At 45.2% G+C, this 21,929-nt stretch overlaps 1 protein-coding gene and 1 long non-coding RNA gene across 9 annotated transcripts in view; one reads left to right on the plus strand and one right to left on the minus strand.

The window, feature by feature from the left end:
* The first annotated feature begins 1,828 nt into the window (after nucleotides 1-1,828).
* Nucleotides 1,829-11,866, plus strand: LOC128094201 (uncharacterized). The gene is made up of 2 exons (XR_008212854.1): nucleotides 1,829-7,336; nucleotides 7,460-11,866. It is a non-coding gene; the product is annotated as an uncharacterized LOC128094201 (long non-coding RNA).
* Nucleotides 11,021-21,929, minus strand: part of Tnrc6a (trinucleotide repeat containing adaptor 6A) — a 175,429-nt gene continuing 164,520 nt past the window's right edge. For all 8 annotated transcript variants that reach the window (XM_052712383.1, XM_052712382.1, XM_052712381.1 and 5 more), the window contains 7 exons: nucleotides 18,752-18,910; nucleotides 18,183-18,323; nucleotides 16,737-16,844; nucleotides 15,340-15,561; nucleotides 14,121-14,191; nucleotides 13,452-13,591; nucleotides 11,021-13,040 (listed from right to left, as the gene is read on the minus strand). In XM_052712383.1, coding sequence (XP_052568343.1) covers nucleotides 12,665-13,040; nucleotides 13,452-13,591; nucleotides 14,121-14,191; nucleotides 15,340-15,561; nucleotides 16,737-16,844; nucleotides 18,183-18,323; nucleotides 18,752-18,910 — 1,217 coding nt within the window. In that variant the 3' untranslated portion in view covers nucleotides 11,021-12,664. The remainder of the gene's footprint in view (nucleotides 13,041-13,451; nucleotides 13,592-14,120; nucleotides 14,192-15,339; nucleotides 15,562-16,736; nucleotides 16,845-18,182; nucleotides 18,324-18,751; nucleotides 18,911-21,929) is intronic.

Here is a 21,929-nt window from a genome sequence, read left to right on the forward strand (position 1 = left end):
CGAGTTCCAGGAAAGGTGCAAAACTACACAGAGAAACCCTGTCTCAAAAAAACAAAAACAAAAAAAAAAAAAAAAAAAAAGGTGTGAGGTCTCAAGTGCCGGGATTAAAGGTGTGTGACTCCCAAGTATTGGGATTAAAGGTGTGTGCCACCATTGCCTGGCTCTGTTTTTCTCGTAGACTGAGTCAATCTCATGTAGTCCAGGGTGGCTTTGAACTCATGGAGATCCAGACGGATCTCTGCCTCCTGAGTGCTAGGATTAAATGTGTGTGCCACCACTGCCTGGCCTCTATGTTTAATCTAGTGGCTTGTTCTGTTCTCTGATTTTCAGGCAAATTTTATTAGGATACACAATATATCACCACATGTTTTGTTTTGTTTTTCGAGACAGGGTTTCTTTGTGTAGCCTTGGCTATCCTAGAACTAACTCTATAGACCAGGCTAGCCTCAAACTCATAGAAATATGCCTGCCTCTGCCTCCTAAGTGCTGGGATTAAAGGCGTATGCTACCACCCAGCTAGGCTTCTTCTTTTTTTTTTTTTTTTTTTGGAGCTGAGGACCGAACCCAGGGCCTTGTGCTTGCTAGGCAAGCGCTCCACCACTGAGCTAAATCCCCAACCCCTAGGCTTCTTTTTTAAATATCTCAATCTTTTTGTAAACTTGTATTATTTATTGACTGATTTCTTTTGTTAGATCTCTCTCTCTCTCTGTCTTCCTGTTTACCTTAAGGAAAATGCAGATGTGTTTATAGAGGTTGGTAAGTGAAAAACTTGCAGGTAGACTATGGGCCGGCTGGTGATCCTGAAACAGCTGTTTGCTGTTCAGTCACTGACCATTTCCTTGCCGGAGGTCAGTTATTATTTTGTTCTATTGAATCTTTCTACTGATTTTGTGAGGCCCACCCACATTGTGGAGCACAATCTCCAGTTTTAAATGTTCAGAAGACCCAAGCATAGCCTCACAGAAACATCCAGAATAATGATGATCATATATTTGCATACCATAGTTTCACCCATTTGACACACAAAATTAGCCTTGGAAGATTCTCTCCCTGACTTTGAAACTCCTCTTCCTTGAGGGGAGGCTTCCTGCCTCCACCTCCTCCCCCTGACTTCAGCCTTTCCGAACTCTGTTCTGGCCAGCCCAGCCTCTCTGCTCCTCTTAGAGGGCGTGTTCTGAATGGTCTAGCTGCTTCTTTCAAGGGCAAGCAGGGCCACTTGTGCAGTTTCTGGCCCCACCTCTTTCCCTGCTTCCTTCACTCACATAGCCCATTGCCTTCCCACCTAGCTTCCTCTTGTAACTCCACCCCAGAGCTCAGAACAGAAGGGAAGGCTTCCTGCCCTCCTGTGGAATTGCTGAGTCTCCCAGCTCTTCTCATCCTCTATCTCTCCCTGTTTGCCTGCTGCCTTGGTCTATTTTCTGTTGCCATCACAAAATATCTGAAGCTGTGTAACTTATGAAAAAAAATAGAAGTTTATTTAGCTCATGGTTCTGGAGGCTGAGAATTCCAAGAACATGGTGCTGACTTGTATTTGGCATCTGGCAAGGGTCTTCTTGCTGTGTCGTAACTCAGTGGAGCCAGAGCAAGCTTTCTGGAGAGAGCTTGCACTTATAACATAACCACCCTCCATAGTCCATTAATCCATTAGTCCAATGGACGGGTCGATTTTTTTTTTTTTCACTCTCCAAAGGCTCTTTCTCCAAGTACCATTAACATATGAGAATGAGGATCAAGTTTCTAACATATGAATTGCAAGGAATGGGAGGTCAGAGGACAGAGGGCCAGGGCACCCCAGCAGGTGCCCACCTTTTACACCCAGTGCATTAAGAGTGGTCTCTAACCAGACCAGTGGTGCAAACTGTAACCTCAACGCTCAAGAAGCTGCAGCCAGAGGATTGTGTTTGAGATTAGCCTTGGCTACACACACAGTAAGAACCTATCTCAAAAGCACAAAAAGAAGACAAACAAACCCCCCTGACCTTCTCCCTTTAATTTCCTGTCTCCTGTCTCCAGGGCGGAGGTCCTTTCCAGAATGTGCAGGTTACTTTGTGAGTGGGTGCCTCTTAGATCTTGCTGGCTGTAGCTCCTTCCCTTCACTCACACAGGGAGCTGTGTTGGGGCCAGGAAAGTTGCCAGGAAACCTGAAGTCAAATAGAGGAGAAGAAAGGACTAGAGGCCCTGGGGGCATGAACAGATGGCCCAGGAGTCAGCGGTCCACTGTAGGAGCAGATCACACAGGACCTCCATGCCATGGTAAGACTCAGCACGTGTGGAAGGCAGGCTTGGCAGCTGGGAGCCCCTCTGCGAGTTACTCTCGTTGCATTTGGAGCTGATGGGTGGCGTGTTGGCCCCTGCAGGGATGCACTGGATTTGTCTGAGACAGCATGGCACTGGGGATGCGGACAGCTGGTCGTGGCTGGACCGCTGCTGCTGTCTTGGAGGCTGCCTGATGCCAAGTTTAGCAGCATTTATTGTTGCTGGGGGGAGGGGCTCACGCCTCTCTCCATTAACAGGGTCTACAGATGTGGCCAAACGTCCCAGGATGGAGAAGGACAAAATTACTCTAGTTGAGAGGAACACTGCACTGGCGTCCCACGAAGGCTCCCCTACCGTAGCACCTGGGCCTGTGGTAGGTCAGGAGGCAGCCAGCTGTGCATTTGGGAGAGCAAATGTCCCCAGGCAGGAGGGCCAGGTTGCCGCAGATGCCAGGAGACAACCTTGGGAGTCCTGGCTTTCGAGCTGGGGTGAGGGACTGGTTCTCCCCAGTTGCTGAAGAAAGTCGTTGGAGGGTTGTTGTAATCATGGTAGTGATGGGATTGAGCCGAAGGAAGAGGGTCAGACACCATCTTGACTGTGGTGGTGGCTCTGTGGGCAAGCCTCTATATCTGAATCTGTGTTCTTAGCTTTGGCGACTGTACGACAGTTGTTTATAAAAATGCAAGAAGCTAGCTGGGCGGCGGTGGCACACGACTTTAATCCCAGCACTCGGGAGGCAGAGCCAGGTGGATCTGAGTTCCAGGCCAGCCTGGTCTACAGAGCGAGCTCTAGGACAGGCACCAAAATTAAACGGAGAAACCCTGTCTCGAAAAACAAAACAAAGCAAACAAACAAACAAAAATGCAAGAAGCTGGATGTTACACAGAATCAGGGCTGTGTCCGCAGAGGATTGGTGGTAGAGGGGCAGAGAGGGTGTTGTGGGGTGGTGGGATGCTGACGTGGCCCTATCAGAGACTCTTGAGAGGCAAACAGTTGGGACTGACAATGCTGTATAAGGGCCAGGGCTGGGCTGTGCACGTGGCCTGCTGAGATTGTCATCCCAGGTAGTTCCAACTCCAAAGCTTCATTAGCCGAGAACCAGGAAGGCCAGGAACGGCCATGGCAAGAGCTCTTCCCTGGTGTGCTCGCTCCATCACTCTGGACACACAGGGTTGCACCTAAGAGCTTTTATTTACTTTCACGATTTACTCCTATTCATGGGTGCGTGTGAATGCTTGCATGTATATATGAGCACCATGTGCTTGCCTGGTGCCCTTAGAGGCCAAAAATGAGTGTCCATTCCCCTGGGACTGGAGTTACAGATGATTGTGAGCTGCCATGTGGGTGTTGGAAACTGAACCTGGGTTCTCTGAAAGAGCAGCCACTTCTCTTAACTACTAAGCATTGCTCCAGCCCTACTTAAGAGGTTTCTAAAATTTGATTCACCTCAAAAGCAAGACTCAATTTAAGAATATTTATTTGGGGGCTGAAGAGATAGGTCAGTGGTTAAGAACACTGGCTGCTCTTCCAGAGGTCCCAGCACCCACATGGCAGCTCACAACCGCCTGTAATTCTAGTCTCCTGGGCCCTGACTCCCTCTTCTGGCCTCCTTGGGTACTGCTTGTATGTGGTGTACATGTACACATGCAGGCAAAACACCCATACATATAAAATTAACATAAAAATGTAGCAGGAATCTTAACAGTTCTTATTAATAAAATCAAACCTGAGGCCAGTTATTGGGGTGAATGCTGGAAGATAAGTTTATTAGGGTACACAATATTTTGGGGAACACAATACCACCACATTTCCTCTCTTTTTGTGTAAAATTTAAAAAAGCTTATAACTAATACAAGAAAAACTATCCAATAAGTATATACAATATCTACAGTCAAGAGTTACATTAACAATGTCTAGTCCATTAACATTTGACAGATTCAGATAAAAAACTCCATTATATATTAACAATGTCCAGTCCAGTAACATTTGATAAACTCAGACAAAAAATTTCATTACTTATCTTATTTAAAACAAGTAGTTCCTTTTTTAAAGTATTTTTCTTTTCATAATAGATTCAGTAATCTACCTTTTGTCATTTTTATATCTTCCCCTTTTTCTTTTTAGTGTAGATTTAATTATCTACCCATTTATCTTATTATTTCTTTATCTTTTTTCTCAGAGTAGATTCATATCTATATTCTCTTTTTTCTTTTTCCTTTTTTTTTAAAACAAAACCTCTGAATCTAATCTCCATGTTCAGCTTTTTTCCTGACCATTAACAATTAACCTAAAATTTTTCTTTTCAGAATAACGATACCTTCGCCCATACCCAGCAGGAAGCAATTTTAAGAATACAACACCCACATTCCCAAAGAGGTGGGGTGGGGTGGGTGGGTGGTTTTTTGGTCTTTTAATGGGTTTGGGGTCTGGGATAATTTTCATTGTTTGGGAGGGTTGGTTACAAGTTGTTGGCAAGGGTTAGGAAAAGGGCTAAGCAAAGGAGATTAGATTTAAGGTTCTTGTTTAAAAAAAAAGAAAGAAAAGAAAAAGAAAAAGACAATTACTAGTTTTAAATACTTTACATTGGATTGGATTTTTTATATTGTATACAAATTATATATATTGAGATTGATATTGTTAGAAAAAGCCATACATATATTTCTAATCTTGTTCAAGATATTGTACTTATACAGTTCATTTAACAATGTAGTGCAAATTGCTGATTCTTGAATGTTATTATTACCAACTATTAGGATATAAGAAATGAAAGTTAGTAGTTACACATTACAATAGAACTTGTAGTCATATTAGGTATGTTTTCAAGATTGAGCAGATATATTTTAGATAGACAGGTCATCTTCAAACCCTTCAGAGATCTACAGAATATGGCATTTAAAATGTTTTAATAACTTAGAAAATTTTTCTTTTTTGTTATGACTATGAGATATGTTGGCTCCTGGCAGTATCAATCTACTTCAGAGAAAATATGGGCATGGAAGAAACTGCATATGGAGTTAACTTTCAATGTGGCAAAAGTTAGCCACTGGACAACAAAGTATCCTCGAATCAACTGCTGACAAACAGGACAAAATGGACAGACAGGACATGAAACAAAAGACTACCGATTCTTGCCAAGACAAGTGTGGTTGTGGCTTTATCAAAAGGCATCTTCTGAGGCCAGGACAATATGGCATCATCCCTGAAGTGGCCTTCACAATCCGGAAAAGGTACAGTGCCCTTTTCTTCGAAGGCAGCTGGACAGGCAATGGGCCAATGGCTTCTGAGGTGCAGTGGAACAGCAGCTGAAATAGTTATTCTTGAAGAGTAACTAAGCTCACATCTCTCAATAGTAGACTGGCATTTAATAGAGGGATGTGGAGAAGAACGGGATGCTGAGATAAAGCCACATACACACATAGCCAAGAAGAATGGACAGCTGAATTCAAAAAACATCAACAATTTCCAGAATTTAAAATCCTGAATCATGACATGACACTAGTGGAATTCAGGTGTTTCCGGTACATGGACTGCTCTAACCCAATGTGAGGTTGAACTGTTGACCTTGTGTACATCCTACTTCACAAATGAGTCTGTCAGATACGCTAAGCCTATAGGCTGAAGATGATGCCCCAACACTGTGGAGAAACCTTGGGTGACTGTCCAGGCAGCTGGCTGTTTCTGTCAATTCACGTTTTTTTTGGAAGTTGCTTGTATGCACTTCCTGTTTTTATTTTTGTTAGGTAATATTATTTCCTTCTTGTGTCTCTGAGGGAGTTGAAGATTAGTTAGTTAGAGTTGAAGATTAGTCAGTTAGAGTTGAAGATTAGTTAGGATAGAAAGTGAATTAAGTACATTTTGGACTTACCAAAATAGGATAGATAATGGAATTATTTTCTCTGAATTTGTCAAATACAAATGGACTAGACACTGTTTAGGTATTTATTGCTTGTATATATGGTATATAGTTATTGTACTTTTGTATATAGTTTTTCTTATAACTTTTTCCTTTTTTCTTTTTATTAAAATAGAAAAGGGGAAATATGGTGATATTTTAATTGTACTGAAATGTGATTTTATTTGTATATTAATAAATAAAGTTGCCTGGTGGTCAGAGCTAATAGCAAGCCATAGCAGAAGCTGGGCGGTGGTGGTGCACGCCTTTAATCCCAGCTCTTGGGGGGCAGAGCTAGGTAGATCTCTGTGTGTTCAAGGATACAGCCAGCATGGAGACACATGCCTTTAATCTCAATACCAACCATAGAAGACCTGGAGGTCTGTACAGACAGGCAGTGATGAGGAGGTCATGTGGTTGGGTTTACAACCAATGAGAAGGCAGAACAGAAAGTCTATAAGAAGACAGACACACAAGAAGTAGTTCTCTGGCTGAGGAGGACAGCAGCGGCAGTGAAGGGTAAGGATTTTAGCTCTTAGCTATTGCTCTGACCTCTTGGGCTTTCATCTCTGCATTGGCTCTGTGTTTCTTATTTAACAAGACGGTTACATCTACATAAAAAGGAAAATATTTATTTTATTTTCTCTCAATGCCTTGAGCACGCTAGGCAAGTGATCTATCTGCTTCTCAATTGCATTCCTGCTGGGGTGTGGTGCATGAGTGTGTGTGTGGTGCATGAATGTGTGCATTTGGGTGTGTGGGAGGGCTGTGAAGCTCAGAGGTCAATTTTTGGTGTCTCTCTGTTGCCCTCTGTCACTATCTAGTTTCCTTCTTTTATGTAGTATTTTGTGTGTGTGGCTGAGGTGGGGAGGGGCACTTGTGTGGAGGTCAGAAGACTGCATGGTGGTCTTAGTTGCTTCCTTACACCTTTATGTGATCTCCAAAACTGAATAATTCTGGTCATCAGGTTTTGCAGCAAGGTTTGTTTTGTTTTGTTTTGTTTTGTTTTAACCTAAAGAGTCGTTTTGTCAGCCTCCTTCTCCTTATTTCCAGAGACAGAGTCTCTCACTGAGCCTGGAGCTCACTAATTCTGCTAGGCTGGCTGACTGGGCAAGTCCCTAGGATCCCCTGTCTCTGCCACTCAGTGCTGGGATTACTGGAGCGCACTGCCCCACCCCACTCTTTTAGGTGAGTACTGGGGAACTGAACTCAGCTCTTCATGCTCACACAGCAAGCAATTTACCCACTAAGCCATCTCCTCATTCCCCAGCTTACAAAGTTCTTAATTGACATCTTTATTTCTATCTGTAGATCCATATGCAGCTGGAAGAAATAAAGAATCTCAACAACTCTCAAGTTTTACTCGATGGTTACATCTATCACTGTACAATGTCACAACTAGAAGTTGCCACCCAGCCGGTCTGCTGACCTCATCCAGATGTTCACAGGTGTGCGTGTATGTCCCACAGCTGATGTGACCATCTCATCATTTGTGTACACTGCAGTATCAGCTCAAGCGCTCAGGACACCAAGCATTCCACCACCACCAGGATCTGTCATGGAGCCAACAGTCGGGCTGCTAGCTGCATGCCAGTACTATGGGAATAAGGCTGGGCCTGGGGATACACCTGGCAGGAAGCGGCAGACAAAAAGTTGGAACCTAGGTGATGGCTGGTAGAACTAATAAAGCTTTGAAACCCTGCGCCCTGTGAAATGAGACATGGGACCAGCACACAGGCACTGCTCACAGGCAGACAGGACTGAGAAGCATGGCTCCTGGCCAAGAGCCCTGGCCCAGTCCTTCTCCAGCCAGCTTCCTTTCATTGGCCCTGGTGGCCCTCCAGGCTCACCTTGCTCTCAGATGCTCTTTGACCACACGTGGCTGCTGCATCATGCCATCTAGGTACCTGCTCGGAGGCCAACCCTTAAAAGGGAGTGTACAGTTTGGTTTTGTTGCTTTTTTCTTTCTTCTATGTCAGGTATCATCAGCTTGCCTTTTCAAAGAAGTTAGTTGTTTTTGTTTTAAGATTTTATTTATTTATTATGTATACAGTGCTCTGTCTGCATGCATACCTGCAGGCCAGAAGAAGGTGCCAGTTCTTGTTACAGATGGTTGTGAGCCACCATGTGGTTGCTGGGAATTGAACTCAGGACCTCTGGAAGAACAGCCAGTGCTCTTAACCACTGAGCCATCTTTCCAGTCCAAGAAGTTAGTTTTTAAAACAACCAAATTCATTAAAACCTAGGCACCTGGGACTGGAGCCATGACTCAACAGTTAAGAGCACTGGCTATTCTTGCAGAGGACCTGGGTTCAACCCCTAGCACCACACAGTGTCTCACAACCATGCTTAACTCCAGTTCCAGGGGATCCAACAACTCTGAGCCTCCACAGGCACCAGACATGTCTGCACATGGCGAACAAATACACATACAGGCAAAACACCCATACACAAAATATTAAGTTTAAAAATTCAGCCGGGCGGTGGTGGCGCACACCTTTAATCCCAGTACTCGGGAGGCAGAGCCAGGCGGATCTCTGTGAGTTCAAGGCCAGCCTGGACTACCAAGTGAGTTCCAGGAAAGGCGCAAAGCTACACAGAGAAATCCTGTCTTGAAAAACAAAACAAAACAAAACAAAAAAAAAATTCAAACCAAACGAAAAGCCCAGATGACTTTGGGGAACCACCCAGAGGCCCACGTACTGCACACATGGCTACAGGCTGCTCCATGCGGGCCATCTGAATGGGGTTTGTAAGTAAAGTTCTCCTTTACTACCCTGAGCGCCCCTTCACATGGCTTGGGCAGGGCTGTAAGCTCAGGGCTGTCAGCCCAAGTCAGCTGCCCTGCAACCTTGCATGTCAGGGTTTTGTTTTGTTTGAGAGGGTCTCTCTATGTAGCCCTAGCCACCCTGGAACTCTCTATATAAACCAAGCTGCCCTCACTCACAGAAATCTGTCTCTGCCTCCCAGATGGGATTAAAGGTGTATGCCACCGTGCCCAACTACAGTCAACCTCTTAAGGTGAAGCACGTGGGTCCCAACAGTACCCCACTCCAGTGTCCTCAGAGGCTTTTTGAAAGAAGGCAGTGTAACTGCCTACTCAAAGCAGTGTTTTCAGATGAAAACATCAGCAGAATCTAACATCTGTATGCAGCTGAACTTAAAATTTAAGCTTAACCGGGGCTGGGGTGGGTAAAGCACATGCTGTGCACCCACAAGGACTTGCGGCCAGTTGCCTAGGGCCCATGTAAAAGAGACACGTCTTGTGAGGATAAGGAGTGATGGAGGAACACATGTGGAGAGATGCTGGGGGACAATCTGAGAAACACGGCTCTCTCGAGCAGTTTCGAGGCTGAGCAGCTGCACTCAGGAGAGCACGTATATAGTGCCTTACATGGACAGAATCCCTCATACACAGCAACTCTCCCTCCCACTGACCCTCCTAGATGCTACCCAGAATCCCACTGGGACCAAAACTCTAGTCATGGTAGGGCCTCTCTGGTTTGTTTGGGTTCTAGCTCTAAGAAGCTAGAACCATAATGTCTCAAATCTAGAAATCATGTCCCAAATCTAGGAATCAGCAAGAACACCGTGGAACTTTGCTGAGGATCAGCAGCTGTATGTCAGTGGCCTCGCTCAGCACCAGCTCCACTAGTCATCAGAGGCACAACCCCATCTTCATATCACATGCCTACATGTGGTCCGACCTGCCAGGGTCTCATTCTGCTTCTGTTGCCTTCCAATGTCAACAAGCACTATGACATATGACAAGGTAGGTTACAGGTGAGCTCAGTGGATGCTTGGGGGTCTGATCTGGTATCTGCGCAATGAATTTTGGTTCTGCAGCAAGCAGAGTGGGGAGGGGACTGCTTTGCTGGGGACAAATAAGCAAGGGGAAGTGGCCTTGTGTGAGGAAGGAAGGTCTGTCGTGCTGGGAGGAGAGCCTGCATGGCAGGTCTGGGCGGGTGGAGCTGAGAGCACAGCCAGATGAGTGGGAGCACCTCTACCAGGCCTGAGCACCGTCTAAGTTTAGGCTGACTCCCAAAGGCCACAAGGAGCTTGAGGTCTGTCAGACAGGTCTGTGGGCAGTGATGGCCAAGAATGACAAGGGAATAGAGCAGTTATTAAAAGGTAAATATCAAAACCACTGAATTTTTTTTTTTAAAATCAAACACTTTATTTCCACATAACAAGCGCAAAAAACTCCCAAACACTTTTAACAATACAATTAACGAAGTTATGAAGTCAGTTATATACTACTCAAAGCCCCAAAAGGTCACTCAGCTTAACGTTCCAAATATCTCCACACATGGTTTTTCAAAGCTACCTTTGGTTTTTGGAAAAACCAGTATGGACGTCAATACACACCGAACGCATTGAACATTTGCTTAGGTTACGGTGTCCGCCATTAGCTTACAGCAGGCAAGCTGGAGCGTGATCTGAAGTCATCCACTGGAATAGACCCAGTTCTGCCCTTGAGCTCCCGCAGTGAGGAGCAGGGGCACGGCGGTGGCATCCCCACTGTGTGAGAGGTATGAGAGGTTAACACTAGGAGGCTGTCGAGTCGCTAAGCTTCATGTTCCGAATGGTCCCGCTGAGGCTTGAGATGGGCACAGGTGGTGGGGAAGAGGTGAAGCCACAGAAGAGCTTTGAGCAACAAGATCCCAAAGATGCTCGGGGGAGGAGGGAGCAAGCTACAGCTTCCACTGTTCTCACATTATCTCAGGGTGATTGTGGAGAAGTTCAGGTAAAACGTTCAAATATTTGCTTAGATTTTTAATCTGCTGCTCTATGAGAGAACCCTCATGTGCAGCAACTCTGTAACTTTCATTATAAAATACAAATAAATTCACAAAAAAGAGACAATTAATGTTGAGCAGCCAAAAAAGTCATGGTTTATTATCTGAAGATTTCATAATTCAAACACAACCAAACTGTACATTTACAATCACATCCTATTTGTAAACAGTTAAAAGCCACTGACCTCTTTTGCATCTTAGGACACAAACAGTTAGAATCAAGGCAATGAAATGATGGCATATTCTGTACTGTTAAAAGTTTACCCTTGTTTAGTCTCTCTTCTTTGACTAAGCAAGCATTATAATACCATTTGTGGGCAAAGAAACAGGAACTGGGAGGAAAGAAATTTTAAAATGGTGTAACTCGTTAGTTTGCAACAACATTTAAAATTTTTTATACAACAAACAACTCTGTAAGCCCAATGTCTTGGTTACAGTGTGCATAGTTACTGATCTCGGCTTTAAGGTACAACAGTTAAACATGAACACGGTCACAAGAGAGCAGAGACATTAGAGCCACTGATGGGGTTACAAAAAGTCACCTAGCGATTATCAGCAAACCATCATCACTCACTAATAAGGGACAGCATCTGAAAGCAGACGGCAACTCCAGCTCAAAGCGGTTTGTTTTCTTTTTTTTTTCTTTTTCTTCTTTTGGCAGAGAAAATTCTTGAACAGAGCAATACGTAATATCAGTGCTAAAAGTCGGGGTTTTCTTTTTTCCTATAAGAAACTACAAGATTTTTGACGGGGAACTGGTTTCCTGAGAACCATGCTCTTTGATTTAGGACAGGGATAGAAAACAGAAGAACATGGCCAAATGCTGCTCTTTTTCCCAGAGATAGAAAGCGTCTTTTAAACCACCCTCCTCTTCTTTTTTTTTTTTTTTTGTCTTTTAAATTTTTTTTAAATGATGGAAGAGTAAACATTTTTTTTTTCTCAAAAAACAAACAAAAAATCTGTAAACAAGAAGGTTCACCGTGGGAACCTTCAAAACAACATGGAAAGCCTGTTCAAAGTGCAGGGCCCGTCCTGGGCAGCAGGCGGGCTGCAGGTCACAGCGGTGGCCACAGTTTCTCAAACTGTAGAGCGAAAATTCTTTAGTTTTACAACATGAAAAAACTGGTGCAATACTTTCATTAAGAATCCTACGTCAGTATCTTCACTTGATCTTCTAAACTCCACGATACCACAATAAGGTAGGCAACATGAGGCATAGTAGAGCGCGCTCGCCTTAAGAACATCCTTGAGTAAACATTTACACTGGAACAGCTGCCCCCCCCCATATTGCCGATTAGACGGAGAGAACATCACTCAGTGCAAAGGTAAAAGCTCATACATCAGCCCAAAAAACGGTTTTGCAAAAAAAAAAATAAAAAATAAAAAAAAAATAAAAATAAAAGGTGGGGTTGGGGGTGGAAATGAAGGAAAGAAGGAATCCGAAGGCTAAACATGATGAATACACAAGTGAGCTCATTCCACACGGTTAGCTGTATGGCGCTATTTGGGAGTGTAAATAGATAGATACCCTTTCACATTATAATATTGGCCTGCATGATTCAAGTATTCAAACTGATATGTTCTGGGGAAAACAAAGTGGAAAATGTGCAGAAAAATAGCTGTTCCCACAGGTGGCCCTGGCTGCAGGCGGCGAGCCCAACTTAGTGCTCCTTTCCTTCTTATCTTGAGGTCACAGTTTGCGTCTATACCTATGCGGTTACATGGACTCTCCACCCCCACCCAGGTGGTCAACAGAAAGAAAAGCATTAATGGGGGATGGGCTGCTAATTCCCCGGGGGTCGCTGCTGCTTGGGGGACCCCACAGGCTTGTGGAATAATGTGGGGTCCCCCAGAGGGAAGTGCCGTGAAGGTCTCCACAGTTAGTTCCCGACAGCCCAGCACCATTCCAGTGATTGAGATCGGTCCGGCTGGAGAATGAGTGGGAACAGTCGAGGGAGCCCAGCCGGCTCTGGCTGGACCCAAGAGACTGCCAGCCAGGAGAAGGGGTCAGAGACTGACTTTGTGCAAAGAAGCGACTGATCTCCTCTTCACTGGCAAACTCAGCGAGAATAGTAGTGTTCCCCAGCACACACCTAGGGGAGAGGGCACAACATGAGAAGGTCTTCTGGCTGCTGCACGGCTTCACAAGCTCAATTAGCAGCGGGGTCTGCTCTAAGGAAAAACCAAGGAGGCGCAGAAGGAGCCTGGACTCCCCCACGCTCACAGTGAGCATCCCAGAAAGAGTCATGGGGTGTCTAGACCAGGTCTGTTTCCTGCAGGCAACACAAGCAGTTCTCCATTTATATAATATAAAATTTATAAAATATAAAAGTTTTTATTTATCTGGGGGTCTTGTACTTCCTGGACTGGCCTCCAACTCCTGGGCTCGGATGATCCCTCCTCCTAAGGCTCTCCAGGGCCACCAGGTCTCTCCAGGGGTCCTGGGCTGGGCTTCTCCTCACGGCTCCCCAGACCTTCCCCAACAGGAGTCTTGGGCAACTTACATGTGCAGAGACTTTTGTGCCTTCACTACCTCTTCTTTTGAACTGTAACGGACCAGAGCATTTCCATGTGGGAGGTTCAGATGGAATGTAATCAGTGGGCCATGCTGCATGCACAGGGTGCGCAGAGTTGAGCCATCAATCTAGACAGAGCAGGCTGAGGTTAGGGGATCCATTGTAAGGGCCATCAGGAGGTACCCCTGGTCCTTCTCATGCCAGGTTCAGTATTCCTTTCTTACGTCCACTGGGCCTAGAGCTATGTGATGAGCCACCACACGTGGTATGGTTTCGGTTCTTTTCTTCCCCTGCTCCAGAACAGGACCTGAAGGCACTGCTCTCTAGGGGAGTGGGAGGTAGCCCAGGGGCTAAGAAAATGCTCAGATATAAAAGGGCAGGCCAAGGTTTTTTGAGGTGCAGCACAGCCCACAGACACATGCCTGCAAACCCCATGCCAACACTACAGTCTGCATTGGGTGAGATGGAGGCACCTGCGTTTTTGTGGCTCCCCTCAATATAACAGCACAAGGACCATTGGATCAGACCTAAGGCAACTGAGTATCACCCTCCTCTGGTAGCCTTGAGGACCACTGGCGGACTGTCTTGGAACAGCAGTGCTCCCACGCTCCCTTGCCCACCGTGCCCACTGTGCACATGGAGCGGGCGCCTCCTTACCTGAGGTGTGAGGTTTTTCAGAACAAGCCAATTCGTTATTCTCCCTGAGCTGCCCTCGCCCCAGCTGGACCCTAGACAAAGACAGGGACAGTCAGCGCGTCCTATCACTGTGACCTGAGGGACTGTTCAGGACACAGTCCAGTCAAATGACAGTGAACTCCAGTCCTCAGGAATCAAGACCCCCACCTCTTTTGCCTACTTTCCCCTAGTGTAACAAATAGGCCTGGGGTATCAGTTCACTCCAGCCTGGACCAGGCGCCGACCCCTGCTGCGGGTGGCTCTCTCCGGGAGGCAGAAAAGCCACAACGCTCCACCTCTCCAGCATCATTTCTTCTAAATGTTGCTCCTGGGGCAGGCCTCAGGGAAGCTTCCCTGCATGTACCCTAAGATATGAAGTGAAGCTTTAGGGGGACTGAACCGTTTGCAGCACCCAGACATCCTTGGATTTTGTCTGGGCTACCATGTGCGCCCCCCATCTAGCCTTCCTGCATGGCCCCATGGCAATCACTTCTCTTCTATCAGGAACCACCTGCCCGCCCCCGTGACTACTTACAGGTATTTCACAACTATGTGACTGTAGTTTTCCTGGGATAATCTGACCTACGTCTATTTGAGCTTAAGGATCAATAGCACGCCCTTTCACTCTCAAATGTCTGCTTAAACAGTAAACTTCACGGTCATTCTTGGGATAGGCCAAGCACTACCCAAACAAACCCACTCTCCAAGGCTCAGCTGGGCTGCCCTCCACATAGTCTCTCCAACAGGCTTGCAGCCTGCCGTGAGCAGGAAACCAACCGACTTTTAATAAGATGCCTTCCCAAGAACTTCTGAGAAAAGATGACGACCTACTAACAGGACTGCTGACTGAAGTATCTGTGGGTAAGCATTCTTAGTTATTTGGACAGGATCTCACGTACAGATGATATCAACCTCCTCACCCTTACTGCTCCTACTCTCACTCCCCTTGTGCTAAGATTTCAGGCATGCACCACCACACAAGTTTGGGTAAACATTCTTAAGGAAACCAGTCAAGACTCCTCAAGACAAGAAAATTGTAAAATGTGGCAATGAACTAGGAATCCTGATCAAGCTCACCCCACCTTTGCAGAGTGTGACCTCCCAGCTGACAGTGTTGGCCATGTTAAACGGAACAGCTGGCACTAGTCAGCCAGCACTCAGCAAACAGCCCGTAATCAAGCACACAGCTACTGTGTCCTACCTGGGGTGTATCTGGCATCAGAATTTCCCCATCCTCCACCTACACGAAGGGGAGAATTATCCCACGTAGACAAGGGTGGCTTCTGACCAGTCAGCCCTGGAGGTGGGCGGGATGGAGCAGTGATGTTTTTAGGTGGCAAAGGGACTTTCCACAGCTCATGAGCCAGAGAGGTGTTTGTAACTGAACCAGGAGACCACGTCAATTTGGAATCACTATTTCTGGCTATTCAAAGGAGAAAGGGGAAAAAAGAAAATAAGAAAAATTGAAGAAGGTGGAATAATGTCAGAAAAAGAAAATTTATACAATAAAATCCACTGTCCCATGAAAGGTGAGTCAAACAAATGGAAACTTTAAAAAAAAAAAAAACCACACAAAAAACCACCTAAATGCAACTAAAGGCCTAAAGGAAAAAAACCAAAAGCCTCCCTCAGGACCTATACGCCCTCATCTGTTACTGTCTCAAGACTGTGCAAGCACAGAACTGCTCTCTGAGGCCACAACACAGACTATAAGAGTCCATACCTGTGGACTCCTAGGCCAACTGGGCTACTCCAAAGAGAGACAAGGCAGCAGATAAATTTTACGGTCATCATTTCCTCATGAAGTTTGAAAAGCTATAGCAGTTACCCCAATTCAGGAAGGTGAACTGGCAAGCGCTCACTGGCTGCTTGTGGGGGGCTAGGCTGTTAATGTCCTATCCTGACAACAGAGCCAAGATCAGAAAGGTAAGTGATCTGCACAGCTAGGATGCAAACGTAGGCCTTCTCTAGCTTAAAAACAGCGGAGTGAGAAGGGGCAATGGATTCTTGCCCACTCTTGCTGGCTCAGAGCAGTGCTAACGGGGTGGGGGTGCAGTGATGGAGCAGAGATAACTGTGCCAAAACAACACTAAAAGACATGGGGAGAGAAAGGAGTAGGAAACTCTTCATCAACTGTTGAGCATTCACACCTGAGTTATTACGAAGTGCATGGCCATTAGGCCAAGGCTCCTCCAAGCATGGCTGCAGGAGGCCTGACCACAGCACAAGTTTACTTGAGCAGCAACAGATGCTTACTGAAAACCCAGGGCCACAGCCCCCTAGCTCACTGCAGAGGCCTGACTGTCCAGGGCACACTCACTCTGGCAGTTTATAAATTCCTATTTTCTGCATTTTGCACAATTATCAGTCTGTGAAGGATTAAAAATTAAATAAATGAAAGCAGATGCTTTGGATTAAGCTGTACTTTATCACAGAGATGTGTGGCAGATGTAAAGTGTTTTACATGACTGCCGAACAGCAAATTTAAAAGGGGGAAAATGATGTTTGCAACACTTCCCTTGGATCACAAACAACCCCCAGCCCCTTGAAAAGGCAACAGAGGAAAAGCAACAACCAGGCTGCTCCTGAGAGGCCCACCTGAAGTGCTTTGTGCTGTACTGCTGAGGGGAACATTGTAGTTGGAGGCACGAATGGATGACCAGGCACTAGTTGAAGGCAGCGTGGTGTTCAAGGATGAGGATGACCCTGCAGAAGAGAGTCCAGTTAGTTACCAGAGCAGGACATGGTGTCTGGGAAGTTGCAGGGTCACAGCATGTCCCAAGATAGTAGCCAAGAAGACTTGGATTAAGGATGGGGCCCAAGACAGCAGCTTCCTTCCTGATGACTGTTTCTGTCCTGGCTCAAAACAGGATTTCCTTCTTGCTCCCCAGGAATGGAACAACGGCCAGGAGACCCAAGCTCTCCTTTCAGCACTGGGCACTGAAGAGCTGCTCTTGCTGCTCCTAACTCGGAACAGCAGTGACTTTCTACTGGCAAGGCAGGCCACCAAAGCACCCTGTCCCACATGACCTAAAAGCCAGGCCTTCAGCCTCCTCCACACCTGGGCTCTGTAGTCTTCCTTCCCATGGCCAACACATCCTCTTCCTCCAGTTTAGCTCTAGACCTGACCATCACCTGGTTACTAGGACAGTCCCCCGACTAACCTCCCACAGCATTCATTCCACACCCCATTTCGATACATGGACCCTTCAACTCTAAACTTTTAGTGGTGGCTCTTCCTTTAATAGTAAATTTAATCTTTCAACTTTCAGAACATTCTATCCACAAAGAAGCAGTTTCTATAAACAACGAACTCTTCTGTAACTCCCTTTAAGCCTAGCCTTGTGCCTCACTACCATTTGCTGAACTGGCTCTCACCACGTCTCCACAGCTGTTTGGGAGATTCTGCTATTTCAGAATAACAGATTCTTCACTTAGCACTATGATGTTGCAAACACTTGCTACCTTAGTAAACTACATAGTAGTATAAACTATTGGCTCTTTTACATTTTCTTTGTAAATTACTAAAAGGGACAGAAAGGAGAATACATTACAAGTTTTCAATTATTTTAGTGTTTCAGTAATTCATTTCATTAATTTTTCTTCTAGTGCAAAATAATGGACAAAATATCTACATATGCCTAAGGTGAAAAACAGCCCCGTGGTAGTTACAGGGTAATTTCACCTAATAGCCCTTTAGACAATACATATGAATGTCACTCTTTGAAGCCTTGAAAGCCCAGGCTGTTTCTCCTGAGGAAAGCATGTCAACACTGTTGAGTACAAATTAACTGTACACTTGGCAGTTGCTGACAGCATTATCAGAAAGCCAATGTTTGCAGGTCCTTGGTGTTCACTTACTCAAGCCAGAATGCCTCATCTTACAAGGGGGCCACAGTTAGCTGCATTTTTATGTCCCAATTCCCATGGATGTGAGGAATGGAAGGAACCCCAGTTAAAGTTTCACCAGCCACCTTGAGACGTTCTTAGCCCACAATATGCTGAATGTACAATATGCTGACACCAACTCATGCCCCTACGTACCACTGTTCCTGTCCCTGAGGTGATCAACTTCCCGCACAGTATTAATCGAAAGACTGTTAATCACACTGCCAGGAGTGACGTAAGGGTCAGTTTCAGGGTCAATGTTTGGATAACCTTTCCATGGTTCACCAGGGCGAAATTCTGCAAATGGAAATTCAAAATTAGTGCATGGCTTTAAAATCCAAACTAAATATCCAAACATTCATTCCTAAATTCTATGTGACACCTTCTAAAAGGCCAGGCTGGTAACAGGATTACATACCCCTATATAAACTTGCTTATTTATACAAGAGAAATCATGTCTCTAAGTTTCTATCTTTACAGCATTACAGCAACTCAGGCAGGCCAGAGATGCATTTCCAGTGAGGCTCAGTGTCCAGTGATTCCTTTGACACAGCCAGACAGCAACCACTGACTAGGGGTTTGTATGAGACTCTCACTACTTGGAGCAGAGGGAGTGGAACATACAGACGATGACCCGACTTCATGCTTGCCTTTTAGTCCGATCACATGACCAGGTTAAACCACTGGGGAGGCCAGACATCCCGGAAAGGCTATGAGCATCTTACCTGGTGGCCAGTTAACACTGCTAGAGCCGTTAGGCGATTTGGCACGTGGCCAGCCATCTCCTATTGAACCTGGAGGACTGGCTGGTGAAGTACTGCTATTCATAAAGTCATAGGGAACAAATGGAGATTCTTCCAGCCTAAAACCACTTGAAATAGCACCTACAAAGAAAAACACGATGGTGCAATGTAAGCAAGCTACACTATCAGTCACTTCTTAGTTTCTCCAATGTAGGAAAGCTTCTCATTAGGAATGTAGGTGCCAAACTGTCCAGTTTATTATGTGAAGATGCAAGAAAAGAGGAAGCACTCTGTGCTCCGTGACAGACAGCACGGTGGGATTTGGACACATCACATGAAGAGTGGGTGGAAAGAACCACAGTGGCTCCAGGGTTCTTCCTGGTGTTTCTTTCTGTGTGCCCCTCTGCTTATGACTTCATTCTGATAAAGACAAAATCTTTCTCCTGAGTGCTAGACCTCTATCACTACTGATTTGAAGTTTTTGGGGTGTGTGTGTCTGACTTCCTGGGGCTGGAGTTACAGTCAGCTATGAGTCGTCCAGCACAGTGCTATAAATGAGACTGAGGTCCTCTTCACCATATGGAAACTGCACTGTCTCTCCAGCCCCACCTCATTATGGCCTACAAGTTTTACTCTAGATATATATATCTACTCCTCTGCCTCTGCCTCCTTTCTGGCTTGATCCAGACCCCATCAGACTGTTCTCTTCAGCTGGTCTTCCTCCAGCTGAGCAGTTATCAGTTTAAGACTTTGAGGTGAGTCTCTTCATTCAGCCTCTTTAGACTCAGCACTCCCAGGCATTCCTATGGAGCACTGTCTCGGACTTCTGAAATAGCTCCATGTGCTCCCAATGCCTATTATACTGTACTCACGGGGATCCACATGTTTACTTGGGCTAAGAAATGAGCTTCTCTAGGGCAAGTGTAATACACAGGTTCAACTGTGTGTCCTCAAGTACTTATTCATCTGTATGTTCTAGGTGCCAAGAAAAGTCCTAGGAAGGCACAAGAAATTCCATTAACTTTTGAAGACAAATGGGTAATAATCCTAAGTATATGTGATTATTTCTAAAAGAACTTCAAGTAGCTGCTGAAAAGATAATTATCAAACTTAAGATTTATATATTTATACACATGCACACATTATATTTATACACACACACATATATATGTATATATATACATATACACACACACACACACACACACACACACATATATGTATGCCAGTATATAAACTATAATCCTATCACTGGGAGGCTAAGGTATGGAGATTGTGAATTCCAAGCCATCCTGCACCACATATTAAGATCCAACAGAAAATTGCAGTATTAAAGAGTTTAATGCCATACTATGAACAAACCAAGTTAAACTCAGTGAATGTTCAAAAATAGAATATAAGGACAATACAATCACTTGGGGGAAATATCTCCTAAAAGATCATCAAGAAGGGAATTAATGCCAGGTTGTGGTAGAGTACTCCTTTAATCCTGGCACTTGGCAAGCAGAAGCAGGTAATTTCTATGCATTCCAGGCCAGCTGCTCTACACAGCAAGACCCTGTCTTTATTTATTTTTTTTTAAGGTTTATTTATTTATTATGTATACAATATTCTGTCTGCATGTTCTTGCAGGCCAGAAGATGGCACCAGATCTCATTATAGATGGTTGTAAGCCACCATGTGGTTGCTGGGAATTGAACTCATGACCTCTAGAAAAGTAGTCAGTGCTCTTAACCGCTGAGCCATCTCTCCAGCCCAAGACCCTGTCTTTAAAAGTGTGTGTGTGGGTGGGGGGTGGGGGTGGGGGGCTGGAGAGATGGCTCAGTGGTTAAGAGCACTGCCTGCTCTTCCAGAGGTCCTAAGTTCAACTCCCATCAACCACATGGTGGCTCACAACCATCTCTAGTGGGATCTGATGGCATAAAGTTGTACATGCAGATAAAGCACTCATATACATAAATAAATAATAAAAATCTTTAAGTGGGAGAGGGGGCTGTGCGGGGAAGAGAAGGCTTGAGACTATTCTGGAAATAGATACAGAAATAAATAGACTCCTAAGAATATATTGCTATACCCATAGATCAGTGTATTGCTCAATCTTCATTACAGAAGCTTCTTACAGTAGCTGGTGGTTAACACTGAACCCATAACTGGTCAATGTGCTGAGATTAAGACACACCTGAATGACCAGCTAGCCCTAAATGGATGTCTTTATCACAGCCTTCCCCTCAAGGCGCAAGGGTCTACACAGAAGGGACGGAAAGACTGGAAGAGCCAGAGGCAGTGGATGACTTCAAGGAAATGCTATTTTCTAGACACAACAGGGCAGAGGCACATATGAATTCAGAGGCTGTGAGAGCATGCATAAGACCTGTGCAAGTTCAGGTCAGATAAATCCCAGCACTGAAGGAAGGGACAAGGATACAAAGTCTCACTCCTAGCTGAGGAGCTATCGGCACTGACTCCGGGGGACAGGGGAAAGTCAGTTTCCTTTCAAAGAAGTGACATGTGGTAAATCAACCACTCCAGCGCAGGTCCCAGGAATACTCTGTCAACACAAACTGGCCTCCATGGTTGGGTTGTTGTTTATTTAAACACACGCACACACACAAGCACATGCATGCACGCACGCACGCACGCACGCACGCACGCACGCACGCACGCACGCACGCTTGCTCGGTGCATGTGTTTAAGGTGGGGGAGGATGAGAATGAATGTGAAGCTGGGTGGGTAGAGGGAGATGGGGAGGAGCTGGAAAGAGTTGGGGAGAAGGATGAATATCATCAAAATACATCATAGGAAATTCTCAAAGAATAGATAAAAACATTATTTAAAGAAACTGGAATGTTTAAAAAATATGCATCTGTGTCCTACATCCCCAGATTGCTCTTCTGTGTCATCTGTAACATAGCACAACTGAAGTAAATTTGCTTTCTACTTGAAAGTCTCTTAAATAAGACTTAAGATAGTTCCATTTTTAAGGCTGTGCTTGGTTTTGTGGTTTTTTCAGACAAGGGCTCTTATGTAGAGGAGGCTGGTCACCTTAAGCTCATTATATAGCTCAGGATGACCTTGAATCGAGCCTTCTGTCTTCAACTCAAGTGTGGGGACTACAGGTGTGTGCCACAATGCCTGGCTATTTTTACAAAAATTAAGAATA

The sequence above is a fragment of the Peromyscus californicus genome, unplaced genomic scaffold (genome assembly GCF_007827085.1).
Source record: "Peromyscus californicus insignis strain IS unplaced genomic scaffold, ASM782708v3 Scaffold_4__1_contigs__length_199733344, whole genome shotgun sequence".
NCBI classification, from domain to species: domain Eukaryota; kingdom Metazoa; phylum Chordata; class Mammalia; order Rodentia; family Cricetidae; genus Peromyscus; species Peromyscus californicus.